This window comes from Rhinopithecus bieti, unplaced genomic scaffold (assembly GCF_001698545.2).
Source record: "Rhinopithecus bieti isolate Rb0 unplaced genomic scaffold, ASM169854v2 scaffold_20892, whole genome shotgun sequence".
NCBI classification, from domain to species: Eukaryota; Metazoa; Chordata; class Mammalia; order Primates; family Cercopithecidae; genus Rhinopithecus; species Rhinopithecus bieti.
Window position 1 is genome coordinate 1620105 of NW_016810602.1, and position 18609 is coordinate 1638713.

The 18609-nt window shown below is 46.3% G+C and overlaps 1 protein-coding gene across 2 annotated transcripts in view; it reads right to left on the minus strand.

Annotated features, from left to right (window-relative positions):
• Positions 1-8587: 8587 nt before the first annotated feature.
• FNTB (farnesyltransferase, CAAX box, subunit beta) overlaps positions 8588-18609 on the minus strand; it is a 77964-nt gene continuing 67942 nt past the window's right edge. For both annotated transcript variants that reach the window (XM_017892426.1, XM_017892427.1), the window contains exons 10-12: positions 17514-17625; positions 16150-16264; positions 8588-10053 (exon numbers count right to left, since the gene is read on the minus strand). In XM_017892426.1, coding sequence (XP_017747915.1) covers positions 9922-10053; positions 16150-16264; positions 17514-17625 — 359 coding nt within the window. In that variant the 3' untranslated portion in view covers positions 8588-9921. The remainder of the gene's footprint in view (positions 10054-16149; positions 16265-17513; positions 17626-18609) is intronic.

An 18609-nucleotide genomic window follows, 5' to 3' on the forward strand; every position in this document is an offset into this window, starting at 1 on the left:
GCAGTGAGCCAAGATCACGCCACTACACTCCAGCCTGGGTGACACAGCAAGACTCCCTCTCAAAAAAAAAAAAAAAAATGTGGAGTGAATAAACTCTCCTTTTCTCTGATGTAATAAGAGTTTAGTGTATTAAAATCCTTGAAAGGGGAGGCAAATGTATGTTGAATGCTCAAAGGCAGTAAAAATTTGCATGTTTTCTGAAGGAACTTGGGCAAGACCACAAATCTGTTACCTTTTGGAGAAAAAAAATGGAGTTGGGGAATGAAATACACCCTTGCGGGCTGGCTCAGAGCCATTAACCATTAACATACTGGTGACTTTGTGCTGTTCTTCATTCCAGTTTCAGTTTGTGTTTCTGCAGTGCCGGGTGGCAGGCGCTGTGCCAGGTGCAGATACTGCAAGCGTGTCCTGTGCCTGCCCTGTGTTTCTTGCCCAGGGCTGGTTATGACAGTGGGCAAGCCATCGCTTTTCAGCCTTCCCCTTCAGGCACCCCTTGAGCAGAATCTGCCTGGTGGGTGAGGTGGGGCAGATGAGCCTCATGACTGGGCCGAGGGGCCCTCATGCTCTAGCTCACTCTGGGTCCCACGTGCACACGTGCACACATGCACACACAGCACACCCAGCAGGATGGGTGTGTCTAGAAGAATGCCGAGCAGGTGGCCTTGGACAATTCACAACCAGCCGAGCAGGTCCCCTCCTGTGCCCTCTACTAGATGCCAGCTGCCCCGGCAGGCCTGTTGTGACTGCCAGGCCCTATTTAGGATTGTTTTCCTCTGATGTCCTTTGCAGGGTGGGGCTCTTGTATACCCACAGCCTGCTCTGGGCAAAATTATGTAGCACAGTCTCTGCTATTAATTTTTTCCAGTAAATTAAAGGCTAGAGAAGAAGAAGAAAAAGAATCAAGGATCCAATATGAAGAAATCTGAGCCCAAACCTTGACTCCAGTGCTGAACATGGTGAAGGATTAAGCCTCCTGTCAAGAAAAACAAGCCTGACAGCCTGTAGGCCTATAGAGGGAGGTGCGCCTTCTCTCCAGAAGCCTACTTCTGCAGGAACCCAAGAGTATGGAATGAGCCGTGCAAAGTCTGGTTCAAAAAATAACCCAGTGGGCATGCACCCCTGGTCACTCATCCAGTGTCCAGCTGGCAGCCTGGCAGCCCATGGCTCCCGTGCACAGTGCTTGAGAGCTTCATTATTTCCTATCTGCCGGTGCCATCAACAGCTCTGGGGTGGCAGGGGCAGATGTTGGGCTAAAGGACAGTGGCCAACGGCTTTGGGCCAGAGGCCACAGCAAAACCAGCCAACTAAGAGGAGGAATGTCAGGTCCACAGCAAATACCTACTGCAGCAAGGCTGTAGGAGACTTTGGGGAGGAAGGAGGGACCCTGTTTCCAACAACTTGACCATGTTTCCCATCCAGGGCCCTTTGTGCACAGTGGTGGTGTGCAGGTATTTCCAACTGGGAGCCCCCACAGGGTCAGTGGCTGGTCTCTGCACTTGCTACTGGACCCCTAGCACTGTGCCTGGCACATGCAGATGTGCGTGTGCCAGTGGACTCCAGCCTTGCGATGTACCTTCATCTCTGTGCCCTTGATAGGGTGGTTCCAGGGTTGCCTCTGCATAAGTTCAACCCTCAGGTATTTAAACAGCACATAGCCTCAGCCCAGCACTGTGCTGGCTACTGGGGCAATCTGGGCAGCTTATAAAGGCTGGGCCTTGCCTTGAAGCTTAGTTAGAGATGAGACTTAGGCATTTAACACAAATGGGCATGTCTGGGCTCCGAGTGCCAGAGGAGTTCAGGAGATGGGCCCTCAGTGAGAGTGGTTTGGCACTATGGGTGGGGCAGGACCGCCAGGTGATTGCTTCTCAAGCTCTTGATGGGCTCTCCTTCTGTCCTGCCCACAAGAGCCCAGCCTTGGGCTCCCCATCTAGCTGTCCAGAGAGGCTGGGGGAGGCTGTTGGTGAAGGGAGGGTGGGCCAGAGCTGCCTGCTCTGCACAGGTTGGGTCACCGTTCCTATTCCATTTTCACTGATCCCTTGGTATCCAGGCACATGGCAGCCACTGCCCCGGAGAGTGAGGGGAGGGGCTGGGGGTGGAGCCTAGCAAGGATCACGGACACCCAGCACTTCTGTCATCACCATCACCATCTGCATCTGCCTTACCTGGCTACCTCTCCGTTCAGCACACCTGGGAGCAGTGCCCTTGCAGCCCTTTCCCCTTGACAGAGCTGTGACATTGAGCCCTGCCCTGGTCCAGCAGCTGAGGGCCCAGGCTCCCCTTGCCTCCTTTGTCTCATCAGCCCAGGCCATCATGGGTACAGAAGGTGGCAATGAAGTCTCACACTCGGGGTAACCAACATGCAGTACTCATGGAAAGACTGTAATGTGATCAAGGGTTGAGAGAATAGTCTACTGAACCTAAATGTACCCATTACATAGTGTGAACAATTATCAACATGCAGTACTCATTGAAAGCAAAGGGATAATAAAAATGCACTATTACTGAAAGTAAGAAAGTATGGGGTATGTTAGAGAGACAAAGGAGCCAACTGAGAAAGCTCCCAAAGGCAAAACTGCAACAATTTGAGCAACAACATAAATGTAGCATTGGAACATAATATGAAGTATAAATATTTATGAGTCCATTAGTGATATAAAGAAATGATTGAATAAATTGAGAATAAACATCTCCCATGTATTCCCATGTAGAATTCCAGGTAGTTTATGTATTTGCTCTGCCTTCAAGGATGTGGAGCATAACTCCCCACTTCTTTTGTGTTTTTGAGACAGAGTCTCATGCTGTCGCCCAGGCTGGAGTGCAGTGGCACGATCTCAGCTCACTGCAACCTCCGCCTCCCAGGTTCAAGTGATTCTCCTGCCTCAGCTTCTTGTGTAGCTGAGATTACAGTTGTGTGCCACCATGCCTGGCTAATTTTTGTATTTTTAGTAGCTATGGGGTTTCATCATGTCGGCCAGGCTGGTCTCGAGCTCCTGACCTCAAGTGATGCACCTGCCTCATGCTGGGATTACAGGCATGAGCCACCTCCCCACTTCTTAAGCATGGACTGCATATAGTAACTACCTTCTAAAGGATACATTCAGGAAAGGGAGAAAAAGTAACCTTATGGAGGAACCTGACAAACACTACCTCAGCCAGGCAATGAAGGGTAACACCAGCATAAGCATGATGAAGCAGGTTGATAGTATGTACCCTTGATATGTGATGAGAGTGGTACTTTACCTCTGTGGCCTTCCTCCAAAAAAACTTATGCATGGCCCTGGCACGGTGGCTTATGCCTGTAATCATAGCACTTTGGGTGGCTAAGGGAGGAGGATCGCTTAAGTCTAGCAGTTCAAGACCAGCCTGGGCAACGTAGCAAGAGCCTGCCTCTACTGAAAAAAAAAAAAAAAAAAAAAAAAATAGCTGTACATGGTGGTGTGTGCCTGTGGTCCCTGCTACTCAGGAAGCTGACCAGGAGGATTGCTTGAGCCCAGGAGGTTGAGGCTGAAGTGAGCCATGATCCACTGTACTCTAGCCTGGGCAACAGAGCAAGACACTGTCTCTTGAAAAAACAATAACAAAAAAACATAACCCCATCTAGTCATAAGGATAACATCAAACAAATCCCACCTGAGGGATGTTCTACAGAATACCTGGCCATACTTTTCAAAACTGTCAAAGTCGTCAAAAACAAGGAAAGAATGAGAAACTGTCAAAACCAAGAGGAGTCTAAGGAGACATGAGACATGACAACTCAGTGAAATGTAGTGTTCTGGATGGGATCTTGGGACAGAAAAAGGCCATTAGGTAAAAACTAGGGGAATTCAAATAAGGTATGGACTTTTGTTAGTAATGTATCAAAATTGATTCATCCATTATGATAAATGCCACCTGTTAGTGGAAGATGTTAACAACAGGGAAAACTGACTAATGGGTCTGTGGGAGCTCTGTGTACTATCTGCAATTTTTCTGTCAATCTCAAACTATTCTAAAATGTTTATTTTTTAAAATGCTTTTTTTTTTTTTCAAAGACAGGGTCTTGCTTTGTCACCCAGCCTGGAAGTACAGTGGCATAATCATGGCTCACGGCAGCCTTAACTTCTCAAGCTCACGTGACCCCCCATTTTAGCTTCCCAAGTAGCTGTGAGCACAGGTGTGTGCCACCACATCCGACTAATAGATACAGAGTCTGGCTATGTTGCTCAGGCTGGTCTCAAACTCCTGAGTTCAAGTGATTTTCCAGCCTCAGCCTCCCAAAGTGTTGGGATTATAGGCATGAGCCACCACAACTGACCTAAAAAATACATTATTCTTTTTTTTTTTTTGGAGATGGAATTTCGCTCTTGTTGCCCAGCCTGGAGTGCAAGGGTGCAATCTCAGCTCACCGCAACCTCCACCTCCCAGGTTCAAGTGATTGTCCTGCCTAAGCCTCTAAGCCTCCTGAGTAGCTGGGATTACAGGCATGCGCCACCACGCCCGGCTAATTTTGTATTTTTAGTAGAGATGGGGTTTCTCCTTGTTGGTCAGGCTGGTTGTGAACTCCTGACCTTAGGTGATCTGCCCACCTCAGCCTCCCAAAGTGTTGGGATTACAGGCGTGAGCCACCACGCCCGGCCATGCATTATTCTTACTGTTATTTTGCAAGCACTGTATTTCTTCAGGGGGAGCAGGGGGCAAGGGAAAGTTTCCATTAAGCTGGACCAATGACGAGCGCCCTGTCCCTGCCCTGCCTGGTTTTGTTCTTGGATGTGCCAGAGAAGCGGGAGGGAGGAACGAGAGGCCATCTGGCCCCAGTTCCCCAGCTGGTGGAAAGCAGAGGCAAGGAGGGTTACTGCAGGAAAGTGACAGGATGTGCAGGAACCTGTTAGAGGCACCTGGGCCAGGTTGGAGAAAGCTGGCTGCTGTTAGGCTGTGGTCAGCTCCCGGGAAGACGGACTCCACGGCCTCACTGAGCCACATCGCATCACATTCTGCACTGGTGTGGCATGCACCTAGTGCAGCAAACATCACTCTATGCCACACACTTGGCGGCAAGTGAAGACCTCATTAGAAGGGTGAGGGGCCTGCCCTGCTATTTGCTGTCACCATCCCTGACTTAGTGACAGATGGAAGCTGGCATTCAGGGCCTCAGTCATCCAGCCTAGAGGTAAACCAAGCATGTTTCATCAGTGCCCCCTGTTCCCTGAGACCTCTCACCTTCCTTCAGAGGCCTGAGGTGGTAGAAGGGCATGGGCTTTGGAGGCAGCAGATCTGGGCTCAGGCTCAGGCGCCACCACTTGACAGCTGGGAAACCTTGGGTGATTCACTTAAGCTCTCCGACCTGTTTCTCCAGTTGTAAAAGGCAGATAATACACCTACTTCACCCACCTTACAAGGTTAGTCAAGGATCAAATGAGAGGCGGTAGACCAGGAGGGACTGTCTTAGGGGTTATTGTTTGGGTAGATGAGGCAAGAGTGGTCAGCACTTTTTAAAGCAGCAGGTAAAGCCTTGGTCTTGGGGCTAATTGGTAGTAGAGTTTTGTATATAGTCATGCCACATAATGTTTTGGTCAACAACAGTGCATGTATGACAGTGGTCCCGTGAGATCATAATACTGTATTTTTACTGTACCTTTTCCATGTTTAGATTCACAAATACCACTGTGTTCCAATTGCCTACAGTATCCAGCACGGTGACAAGCTGCACAGGTTTGTAGCTTAGGAGGAACAGGCTACCCCATCTAGCCTAGGTGTGCGGTAGGCTGGGCCATCTAGGTCTGTGTAAGCGCACTCCATGATGTTCACACAACAACGAGATCACCTGACTGCTTTTCTCAGGGCGTATCCTCGTCATTAAGTGACATGACTGTATTAGGTTGCTTTCAGTTGCAGGTAATACTAAATCCAACTCACATTGGCTCATATAACTGAAAATTCAGAGGCCACATGGGCCTCAGGAGCCATGTGATCAGGGCCATATTTCTCAGTCTCAGAGCATGTGCATGTGTTGGCTTCTCATGCTGATTTTCTTCTAGGTAGAAAAATGTTTATAGGAGGCCCAGGCCACACATTCTACCATCCCCTAAGAGGAAAGAGCTGCTTTCCCCACTGTCATACAGTGTCCATGATGTCTCTCTCTTTAGACTGTTTTAGGTCACATGCTTGTGTTCTGAATTGATCACTGGGGCAAGGACAAGCAAGTCATGCCAACTGGCTTAGGCGTGAGTTACTCCCAACCTGAACAAATTACTGGGGCAAAGAGAGATAAATGATAATGATTGGGTTAGCCAATCGGGGCCTGGGCCTGGAGGTAGGAGGGCATGAAGCCCAGGCAAACCTTTTGGCTGCTACAGGCGGGGAGGAGTGGCATGCATGCCAACAGTGTCCTTACAGGCTTCTATCCCAGTAATAATCCACTGTTTGAGAACAATGGCCATTTGCCTCTATAGCATCCATTTACCCCTTTGGCAACAATCCTAATTTGCATGTGGAGCATTGTTCCTTCTCCTTTCCCAAAAACTACGTGCTTCTAATGAAGCCTCATTTCCCTCTCATGGGAGAGGCATGTGACCAAGATGGCCAATTGGTGCACTGTATTCTCCAAGCCACCGGACTGCTTCTTGGAAAGGCACTTGGTTTGATTAAAGCCAGTGAAACACAATGATACTCACTGGGAAGGAAGGCTGGGGCGGCACCAGGTGTGCCTGTCTGCTGAACCTGACCTCAAGAGGATGTAGGGTCTAGAGCTGTTGGTGCTGCCATTTTACAACCCCATGGAGAGCCTGAGATTGAGGCTAATGTAGAGAGATGGAGGGAGGGTGAGGAACCTAATAGGGCCAGCCTAATTCCTGGACTCTGCAGTTTCAGAGTCCACAGATGGCCTCTTTGCTTTAAAAGCCAGTTTGGGTCAAGTTTTCTACCAGTTGCAATGGTGTCTTATTATACTCTCCTCCCTATTCAAGGGCAGTAAATGCCACCAAGCCGTGCATGTGGGCGACTAGAATGCTTAGTCCAATCCTTACTATTTGTCACTTGACACTAATATTACATGAAAAGCATCCCAGTCATGAAAGATACGGAAGAATGCTCAGTAATACCATGAAAGGAGAACAGTTTGGAACTGTTGTTTACTGGTATTGTCATCTCAGGGGTGTTTCCCCTGATTATCCATGAGGTTCTCTTTGTGCTCCGCTCCCTGTAGGGTCTGGCAGGCTTCCCAGCTTATCTGGTGTTCAAGGTGGGTCTAAGGGTGAAACTGGAGCCCACCTGGATATAGAGATCTATATTAATTTTGTGTTTATTGATGGGAGAAAGTCTTTATTTGGGGTAATCCACCTTGAATGCTACATAAATGTCTTCTACTCAAGGATTCACATAATAAATCTCTCCAAAGGTGTGGTGGCTCAAACACCTGTAATCTCAGCACTTTGGGAGGCTGAGGCAGAAGGATCGCTTGAGCCCAGGAGTTTGAGACCAGCTTGGGCAACATGGTGAAACCCCATTTCTATAAAAAAATACCAAAATTAACTAGCTGTGGTGGTGTACACCTGTGGTCCTAGCTACTTGGGAGGCTAAGGCAGGAGGATCTTCTGAGCCCGGGAGGTCGAGGCTGCAGTGAGCATCCAGCTCACTCCAACTTGGGTGCATTTGAGCAAGATCCTATCTCAAATTAATGAATAAACAAATCTCTAGGACCTACCTTGAGAGCTGTCAGGAAACCCTCCGGAAAAGGATGTCTCATGGATATGCCAGCGTAAACTCTCCTGAAATAACCCTTTCTCTTTTCTACCCAGACTAACTTGACCTACCCTTCGGGTAAAGTAATGATGCCCTCCTACCTCCAGATCCCTCCCTCTTGGTAAAAAGCCAGTTCAGACTGAAGCAGTCCCTTCTGTTAACCACACTAATTATTACTGCAGTTAATCTCACAATACCTTGAGGCTCCTGGTGCTGAGAGGATTTTGCCTTTTGTTATAGTGATGGAAAGGATGCATTTCAATATGTTGCCTTGCAGCGCAAACCTTTGTTAACAGGGCAAAAGTAGCACGGGGGCAGGAATTACATTCCTGGATGCGCATTTGGCTTATTTACATGGATTTGGGTGTCCTCTAGGGACACCATCTTCTCTCCCCTCCAAGAGGGTCAGGCCACAGGACATCCATGTTCTTGGCCTCCCATGGGAGAGGGGCTCTCGCCAGAGGAAGGGAAAGCCAAGTGGCCACAGAGTTCCAGCCTGTCCCTGGGACAGCCCCTGCCTCTGGCCAGACATCCACCCACCCTTGCTGAGTCAGCCTGCTCTGGGGCTAGGGCTCAGTCCTTGCTGTCTGTCAGAGACAGACCATGAAGTGCAGTGTGTGGAGGGTTGGGGCATAGCACACCGAATTACCCCAGGGAGCTTGGAAAACAACTCTTCCCACTCTCTGTTAGGCCCACGGCTTCCTCTACTGGAGAAGACAGCATGTGAGGACAGAACTCAGTCACTCCTCTGTCACCACCAATACAAACAGTCTGGAATCCTGCGCACAGGAGACTGATGATCCCTGAGCAACCTTTAATAGCTCCTACCATTGGGCATTTTCTTGGTACAGATCACAAACAAGAGACATCATAGAAAATGTTATTCTTTTATTATTTCAAGGAGGTAATACATAGCCCAATATGTCAAAGCAAAAGGAATTAGAGGCAGCAAATGGCCAGGTTTTTCTAAGAGCCTCATGCTGCATCTCTGAGCTCCTGTTTGCCCGCTGCCCACAGCTGCTTACATGAAGGCCAGGTCAGTGGACAGATGGCCCAACTCGACACTCCACTGACTGAGAAAGGGCTCAATGTGCAGCACAGCAGAGGCACTGCCAGGACCCAGCACGCTGGGCGGCACCCCCTGCTGCCACCACCAGCTCCGGAACTAGTGCCTTAGTGGCAGCCAGCGTGTCTAGCACTTGATTTTATTCCTGTGAGCCTAGAGTGGGCAGGACGTGAATAAATCCTGAGTCATAAATTAAGGTGAAAGACTTAGTAGTGTTAATACTCTGGGTGAGAAAAGACAACACAGTCTTGGAGGAGAGTGGGCTTGGAGTCTGGTGGAAGAAAGACAGAAACCCCCAGAAGGACCTCGGCCTGCAGGCACTGCCTTGAGGCCATCAGAGGGGGTTTCATGGTACATGATGGGGAGGAGTGAGGCGGGTGGGCACTGGAGGGCTGCTTCCTCTGGCACAATTGAACTAGAGGTTCATTTTCCACTCATAATTGGTTTCCCAGGTCTAAGTCACCACACCTGGGGCTGAAGCAAGTCTTGCCTGTGCACCAAGCGTGGCCTTGGACCCTGGAGAGATGCAAGGCTCAGTTCTCCAGTGTTGAAGCGGAGGGGCTCCCAACTGAAGGAGATCTTTCTCCCCCCACCTCCAGCTCCTTTCCCTTGCAAATGACCAGGGTGTGAGTCGAGAGGCAGAGGCACCTCCTGGTGCAACCCCACCACAGTCTCCCAGAGAACTCATCTTGGTGGGACTCAAAAGCCCAGGCTTGGCATGGAGCAGACTTATTCCACCCATGGGAGGGCACCCAGTCTGGTGACTGAATGGTGGCGTGCAAGTGGGAGTCAGCAGTGGCTCTGGATGCCGTAATACTCAGATGCCATTCATTTCTATGTGATCGTCCTGGCTGGAGAGCTGGTGAGGAGGGGCTGCTTCCTCCTGGCGTGCACTGTTCACCAACCACACCAGGTGGGCTGATAGATTTTTGGTTTGACAGGTGTGGAAAGAATTTTTAAAACCAGCCACTGTATTCTCCAAACCCAGAGCCACTGGTTTTGTTTGACAAGAAAGGACAAAGAGAACCACAGCTCCACTGAGGCTAAGGCTTGTGTAGCACAGAATGCAGTATGTATCGAAACGTATAAACCTTGTCTGGGGAGATGGGTGAGCACAGAGCTGCAGGGACCCAGGTCCTCTAGTCAGTTGCAGGCTCTGCCGATGTCTCATCCTTAAGCTCCTCAAAACCTGGGACTGGCTTCTGCAGAAAGTATGTAGTGGCCTGGATCACCTTGTCTGGTCCAATGTTGTACACTGGGTGAGTGGGCTGCTGCAAAGAGAAGAAAAGGTGCCAGTTAATCACCCCGGTGGTCCTTGAAAACATAACACATCCTTTGCTCCATGAAAGGCACTTCTAAGAATTTAGTATAAGGAATCAGAGATACACACAAAGATTTATCACACAAAGCCCAAAGGTTCAAAAACTGTGTATTTGCTAAAACTATCTAGTCCATGGGACACAGGGTAATATACAGCCATTATAAACATGCATTTAAATGTTTAATGATATAGGCAAATTCTTACAACATATGTGAGAAAACAGTATGTGCAATACTATCTCAAACTTTTTTTTTTTTTTTTTGAGACAGAGTCTTGCTCTGTTGCCCAGGCTGGAGTGCAATGATGCGATCTCAGTTTACTGCAACCTCTGCCTCCTGGGTTCAAGAGATTCTCCTGCCTTAGCCTCCTGAGTAACTGGGATTACAGGTGTGAGCCACCACGCCTGGGTAATTTTTGTATTTTTAGTAGAGACAGGGTTTCACCATATTGGCTAGGCTGGTCTCAAACTCCTGACCTCAGGTGATCCACCAGCATCGGCCTCCCAAGGTGCTGGTGTTACAGGTGTGAGCCAATGCCCAGCCTCAAACTTTTTAAAAAGTGTATTTGTACCTGAGATGTATATAAATAGCAAAAATCGTACCCATACCAAAATATTAATAGTGATATGATTGTTTTTTAATTTTCTTATTTGTACTTTATGTATCCCAATTATTAAAACAATAAACATGTATTTACATTTATAATCAAGAAAAAAGGGGCTGGATGTGGTGGCTCACGCCTGTAATCCCAGCATTTTGGGAGGCTGAGGTGGATGGATCACCTGAGGTCTGGAGTCCAAGACCAGCCTGGCCAAGATGGTGAAACCCCATCTCTACAAAAATACAAAAATTAGCCGGGCATGATGGTGGGTGCCTGTAATCCCAGCTACTTGGAAGGCTGAGGCAGGAGAATCGCTTGAACCTGGGAGGCAGAGGTTGTAGTGAGCCAAGATTGCATCACTGCACTCTAGCCTGGACAACAGAGCGAGACTCCATCTCAAAAAAAATAATAAAAGAAAAGAAAAAAGGACCACAACCCTATTATGTAGTAAGGCTGTTAGGTCATATTTAAACTCCATGATGTTATTCTAGTACATCACAGAAACCCAAAAAAAACTTTAGATTTGACACGGGGCATAATCTTAGGCCAATAATCAGGATTCTCCCACTGTGGGAGAATGAAGAAGGGAACACAACTGCAGGAGATATTTAAAAATTTTTGAGAGAATACTATGAGCAACCTCATGCTAAAACATACAAAAATTCAGATAAGCAGTAATTTTAAAACCAGGAAAACTGTCAAAATTGACTTAAGGAATTTTAAAGGCCTACATGAAGAAATTAAGAACAACAATTGCTTATTCTGCCACCCCCACATCCCCTAAAAGATACTAGACCTAGACGGTTTCTCAGGCAAGTATTATCAAACCTAAAAAGAAACAGATAGTCTCTGACCTATACACACTTTTTAAGAGACTGAAAAAAAAAGGGGCCAGTGGGGGGCCAGGTGCAATGGCTCACACCTATAATCCCAGCACTTTGTATGGCTGAGGTAGGATAGCTTGAGGCCAAGAGTTCAAGACCAGACTAGGCAACCTAGCAAAACCCTGTCTCTACAAAAATTTAAAAACTAGCAGGTTCTGGTGGTGTGCACCTGTAGTCCCTGCTACTTGGGAGGCTAAGACAGAAGGATAGCTTGAGCCCAGGAGTTCCAGGCTGCAGTGAGCTATGATCACATCACTGCACTCCAGCATGAGTGACGGAGTGAGAGCATGTCTCTGAAAAAGAAAAGAAAAGAAAATGATAAAAGGTAAGAGGAGCAGGAAGCTACCCATCTAATTTTATGAGGCTATGATATTATCCTGAAACACTGGAAAAGGACAATACAATACAATTTTAGATCAATCTTTCTTATGAACACACATGCAAAAAAATCCTAAATAAAACTACTATGCAAACATACTGGCAAACTGAATCCAGCAGTATACTGAACAAAACACACAGACACAGACACACTGTCTCTACTATGACCAAGAAGGGCTTATCCTGGGAATATAAGGCTTAACATCAGAACATTAATGAAACATATCATATTAAAGAAGAAAAATCAGATGCGGAGAAAGCATTCAATAAAATTTAACACTACCTTATGACTGAAACTAACAAAAACAACCTAGCAAATCAGGAATAGTAGCAAATATCACTAATGATATAATGTAACTATCACAACCCTACAGTTAACCCTATCATGCTTAATGGTCAGATTATAAAAAGCCTTCCCATTACAATCAGGAGCAAGACAGGAATGCCCTCTATTACCTTTAGTCAGGACTATGTGGCAATCTTAGCCAACAATACAAGGCAAGAAAAATAAAACGGAAACTTAGACAAACTTAAAACTATTAAGAGAGTTCAAGAAGGTAGCTGGATACAAGATTTATAAATATTATTAGCATTTCTATACACTAGTAACAAACAGTTACAAAATTGAAAATAAAAAAGATTCCAGTCACAAGAGACATAAAAACTGTAAATTAGACATAACTCTAAAAAAAAAAATGCTAGTCCTTTATGGAAAAAATTATAAAAAACCATTGAAAGACATTAAATAAAAGAAAAATTATGTTCATAAATGGAAGCCTAAATACTGAAAAGAAGTCAGTTCTCTTTCTACTCCTGGGAAGACAGGAAGAAAAAAAAAAAGTTGCTTTTCTCCTATTAATCTAAAATGTAGTGCAATTCCAATAAAAATCCCATTAGAACTTGACAAGTTGATCCTACAATTCACAGGAAAACGCAAAAGGCAAAGAATAGCCAAGGCAGTTTTGAAGAAAAGCATCAAGGCAGACAGGACTTGCCTACCTGTTTTCAGACTTGCTTAAAAGAGTGCAGATAGGCAAACAGACCAAAGGAACAGAATAGAGAGTCCAGAAACAGGGCCCCTTCATGTATGGAAGCTTGAGGGTGTGGCACACATGACATACACATCAGCAGGAAAGGCTGTAGACTTCAGTACATGGTGCTGGTTATCCATATGGAAAAAAGACAACATTATATCCAAGCCTCGCTGTACACAGAAACCAAATCCAAGAGAATTAGAAATCTAGATTAAAAAGGCAAGCTTTAGACTATTTAGAGGTTACACTTAATGACTTGCTGCAGTGCCTTGTTCATTCCCTTCAGAGCATGCGTCACAATTTGTAATGTATTTGTTTAATGTGTGCCTCCTTTTGTCTGCTTCCCTCAAAAATGGTAGATTTCTTAAGTAAATCCTCACCTACCCTCCCCCCAAAACAAACCCCTGAACAACAGAAAAGACAAACAGATTTGACCACTTCAAAATTAAAATATTAAAATATTTTTGGGGAAAGGGTGCTGGGGCAGGGTCTCACTCCATCTCCCAGACTGGAGTGCAATGGTGCAAACAGAGCTCACTGTAGCCTTGACTACCTGGGCTCGAGCGATTCTCCCACCTCAGCCTCCCAAAGTGCTAGGTTCACAGGTGAAAACCACCATATCTGGCCTAAAATCTTCTATTTAACAACAACATCAAAAAACACTAAAAACAAAATGCTATGGTTTTGATGTGGTTTATTTGTCCCCACAAAAATTAATGTTGAAATCTGATCCCCAAGGTGGCGATGTTGGGAGGTGGGGTTTATGGAACGTGTTTGGGTTCGAGGGGTAGATCCCTCAGGAGTGCCTTGGTACTGTTCTTGCAGTAGTGACTGAGCTCTCACTCTTGCTCTGGGGAGTCTGGATTAGTCCTGGAGGAAATGGATTAGTTCCGGCAAGGGTAGGCTGTTACAAAGCCAGGGTGTCCTCAGGCTCTCCTCTCTTTGCATGGGTTGGCTTCCCCTTTGACTTCCACATATTACAATGCAGCACAACCCTTGCCAGAAGCCAGAGCCATGTTCTTGAACTTTTCAGCCTATAGAACCATGAGCTAAATAAACCTCTTCTTTATGTATTATCTAGTCTCAGGTATTCTTTTACAGCAATACAAATCAGAGTCACAAAATGAAAAGACAAGTCACAAGCTGGAAGATATTCACTACACACATGTAACTGACAAAAGATTAGTATCAAAAAGATACAAAGAACTACAAATACTTAAGGGAAAACAACTGAAGCTATCCATCAGTAAGAAAACGAGCACAGAAGACAACACAAATGGCCAACGAACATTTGAAAAGATTTTCAACCTCTCTAGTAATCAGGAAAATGCACAAACAAATACCATTTCACATCCATCAAATGGCAAAAAGGAAAAGGTCTGACTATGGATCGGTTCATCTTACACAACCATGCTGGGGAGCAGTTGAGAGATATCTATCAACGATGACAATATGTGTCCCCTTCAACCCAGCAGGTCCCCTCCTGGAGACATTCTAACACATGAACCCAATGAGACAGATACCAGAACATTCACTACAACACTGTAATAGCAAAAAATTGATAACTAGCAGGAGAACAGAGAACTACACTGGGGTACATTTATACAAGTGAGTATCATATAATAGTTAAAATAAATAAACTGGAGCAACACATGTGAACACAGATAAACCTCAAAAATAACAATGGTCAGTGGGAAAAGTAATGCAGAATAACTGGTATAGTAGGTACCATTACAAAAAGTTTGAAAACATGCAAGCAACTGTTATATTGCTTATAAACAACTATATATCGCTTATAGATACATATGTATGTAGCAACAGTACAAAAACATCCACAGGCATGATACATGTCAAATTTGGGACAGGGTTACCTCTGGAGAAGGAGAGAGGAAAAAAAACTGGAAGAGGACTATGTAAGAGGCAAACGGGGAAAATAATTAGGGCCTGGAAAAGCTGGATGGCTGTTTTTCTGATTAAGAATGAGGCTGAGCATCTTTTCAACTATCTATTGGCCATTTGTGTTTCTTCCATTTGAAATGTTTCCCAGTTAAAAGAAACAAAGACGGAGCCAGGCGTGGTGGCTCACACATGTAATCCCGGCACCTTGGGAGGCTGAGGCGGGCGTATCACTTGAGGTCAGGAGTTTGAGACCAGCCTGCCCAACATGGGGAAACCCCATCTCTACTAAAAATACAAAAATTAGCTGGGTGTGGTGGCACACACCTGTAATCCCAGCTACTCAGGAGGCTGAGACACAAGAATTGCTTGAACCCGGGAGGCGGAGGTTGCAGTGAGTGAAGATCATACCACTGCACTCCAGCCTAGGTGACAGAGTGAGACTTTGGCTCACAAAAAAAATTAAAAATTAAAAAAAAATTTTTTTTGAAAGAAACAAAAAGGGAAGGTTAAAACGACACAGATGAGAAAATAAGGCAGTGACCTAAATGGTAGCAGCAGCCATGTTTACGCTGGTGGAAGTAGGGCTTAGTAAGAGTCGGGCCCTGTGATTTGGTCACTGGGGACAGTCTCCATTGGATTCATGTCTCAGGCTCATGTCTAGGCTCAGAGTACCTCCACGTTGTCCTCAGCTGGCTGCAGCAGTGAGCATCCTGCCCTCACAGGGCTATTATTTTTTGAGGAAAACAGACAAACACACATTAAACAACACACCACCAACTGAGTAAAGTACTACAAAGAATATGAACAAGGTGCTGAGGCAGAGCGTTCCGGGGATCTCATTCTCTGAAGAGAAGGCATCTAAGCTGAGCCTCTGGGGGAGATGCGGCAGGCAGTACTGCGCAGCTGCAGTGCTATCATAAGCCTGCTGGGACTCACAGCCTCAGATTGACACGTGACTGTGGCCTCCTTGAGGGGAAGCTAATACCAGCGGTGGGCTAGGTCCTCAGCGCTGGGATAAAGGCACAACAGCTCTGTGACAGATCAGACCTCCCATTCAGAACCCTGAGCTTGCCCAGAGGTGCGTCTCCTCTGCGGTCACATCCTCATTAAAAGCCGCACACCTTGAAGGGCAGAGAGACCACAAGCTTCCGCCTGTCCACACAGGAAACACAGAGCCAGTTCTGCTCACTTGGAAAGCCTTCTGTCGAGGTCCCTGTGGAGAAGGGGTGTAAAGCCCTGCACCCGCCTTACCAGAGCGTTTTCGGGCACACCCAGGACCACATCATGCAACATGGCTCCACTGCCGAAGTGCTGGGCTATGGACAGGCCGCTCAGGCAGTAGCAGGTGTGGTAGAAATCACGCGACCTGTAAGGACAGGCAGCTCTGAGCAGGCGCTCCTCTGCTCCGCACACATCTACGGATGCAGCCACACCAATTCAGAGACCACTGGTGCTATCACATGTCCCCCTGTCCTCTACGTGGCTAGAGGAGGCACAGTTTTCCCAGCAGTGTTATTTAAAGACCCACAGGCTGAGCACAGTGGCTCACACCCATAATCCCAGCACGTAGGAGGCTGAGGCAAGAGAACAGTCTGAGGCCAGAAGTTCAAAACCAGCTTGGGCAACATAGGGAGACCCCGTCTCTACAAAAGATTAAAAATTAGCTAGGTGTGGTGGCAGATGCCTGTAATTGCAGTTACTTGGGAGGCTGAAGCAGGAGGATTACTTGAGCCCAAGAGGTGAAGGCTGCAGTTAGCCGTCATTGTGCCAATGCACTCCAGCCTGGGTGACAGAGGGAGACCCTGTCTCAAAAAAGTAAGATACAATAAAATAAAAGCCCCATCCTCCAGCCCTGCCCAGCAGCAGGAACTGTAATTTTTTTTTTCTTTTCTTTTTTTCTTGTTTACCTTAAACTATTAAGGGTTAAAGGAAACTGTAATTTTACAGTCAGTCTCTCTAACTGTCTTCTGGAAAGGGCTCTCCAGGGGCAGTACTAGTGATAAATTGATACACTTCTCTAGAAAATATCTAAATATCTAGACATGGGCCACATTCTTCCTGATAAATTCCTGGACCAGGCCTTCCCCTGGACACCAAGAGCAGCAGGACGTGTGTTGGGGTCGGGGGAGACAGAGGGTGGGGAACAAAGGTTAGAGGACTTATTTTATTTCCCTTTTTCTCTTATAACACATAAGCCACCTCAGATTTGAGCTTAATTATTTAATCCACTCTATAATAGTTGTCATGATTACAGTCTCTGTTTACAACACTCAGGGGTTTTAAAATCCTGTCTCCTGTTCCTATTCTATTTAGATCAGTTTTTTTGTTTGTTTGTTTGTTTTAAAGAAGAAGAGTTATCTACCCAGCAATCTGTTTCCCTGTCTGGGGGAGGTGGTTGCATGCAAGCTGGGGGACAAGATGGGCAGCTGGAGGTGCCAGGATCAATGGCCTCGAGGGCTGCTCCCAACTGGGTGCTTTTTCCCATACAACCTAGCACTATGCAGGTGCTAAGGGTGACATCTCTGCTCTTGAGGTCTGGCTCTGAGTAGGCCTGAGGTGCATGCCCCTCTGCTCTCTCCTCCCCATGCTTCCCTCCCCAGAGAGAAAGCACTCACTTGCCAGGTTTATCCAGAAGTCCCCCTGCAGGGCACTGGCAGCACATCAGGATGTACTCCTGCAGGGCCTGCTGATGGAACATCCAGTGGCTCATGCTAAGGGCAGGGTCACCTGTTGAAGGGCAAAGGGTCAGTAAGGGCCTGGCGGATCCAGCCAAGTATCAATGACCTAATTCCGCTTTCTCACCTGGGGGAATAGTCGAGGTTTCCCTCTCCCCTTCCTCTTCCATTCATTCTTGGTACAACTGCTATCTTCCCCATGTCCTACGCACAGCATGTCCCTTCTCCTGAACTTTGACACGTGTCAAAGAGCAGCAGTTCAAAGTGGCACTTCCACTTTCTTGAAATGCACCCTGTTAACGTGGATGGTGATCCTCAACCACATCTCTAGCAGGCAATGAACCGGCCTAGCTGTTGAACTTACCTTTCCAGACTGACCTCGGTGGCTGTTCCCAACTTGGTCCACAAATCTACCCTGGACTTCAAGAGACCTTCCCTCTAGCATATCTCTATAACTTGTTAACCAGACTGATTAGCTCAGAGAACTCTTAACAGGGGTAATAAAGTCTGTTTCTTCTACTTTTCTAAGCTTGAATTTAATCAGTCTCCAAAGGGAATTCTCTAACTTGTCTCTCGGCTCAAAGAATTTACCTAAGAAACGTTACTAGTAGCTGCCCTCCTGCATCATACGATACCCCAGCAAAAACTGGGTATTCTGGTAATACTACTAAGGTACTGACAAGCAACTGGACTTCTTCACTCTGAAGTTTAATCACTGTGGTCAAAGAATTCTGTGGGCCACACAGTTATCAAGTGGGAAGGAGGGACAAATCACGGACAGGTGTGCAGAAGCATCTGTGTAGAAATCGATTAAAAAAAAAAAAAATATATATATATATATATAGGATGTACATTAAGTCCTTGGTCAATTTAATACTTTGATACCTGGGCTAAAAGATGCCCAACAATAAAACATTAAAAAAAAGAAAAGATGTCCAACAATTGGTAAATGGCACCTGAAAGCTAATTTTTCTTTCTTCCAATCTTTTGGTTTCTATGCATTTTTCTACCTGTTATTATAACTATGTATCTTATG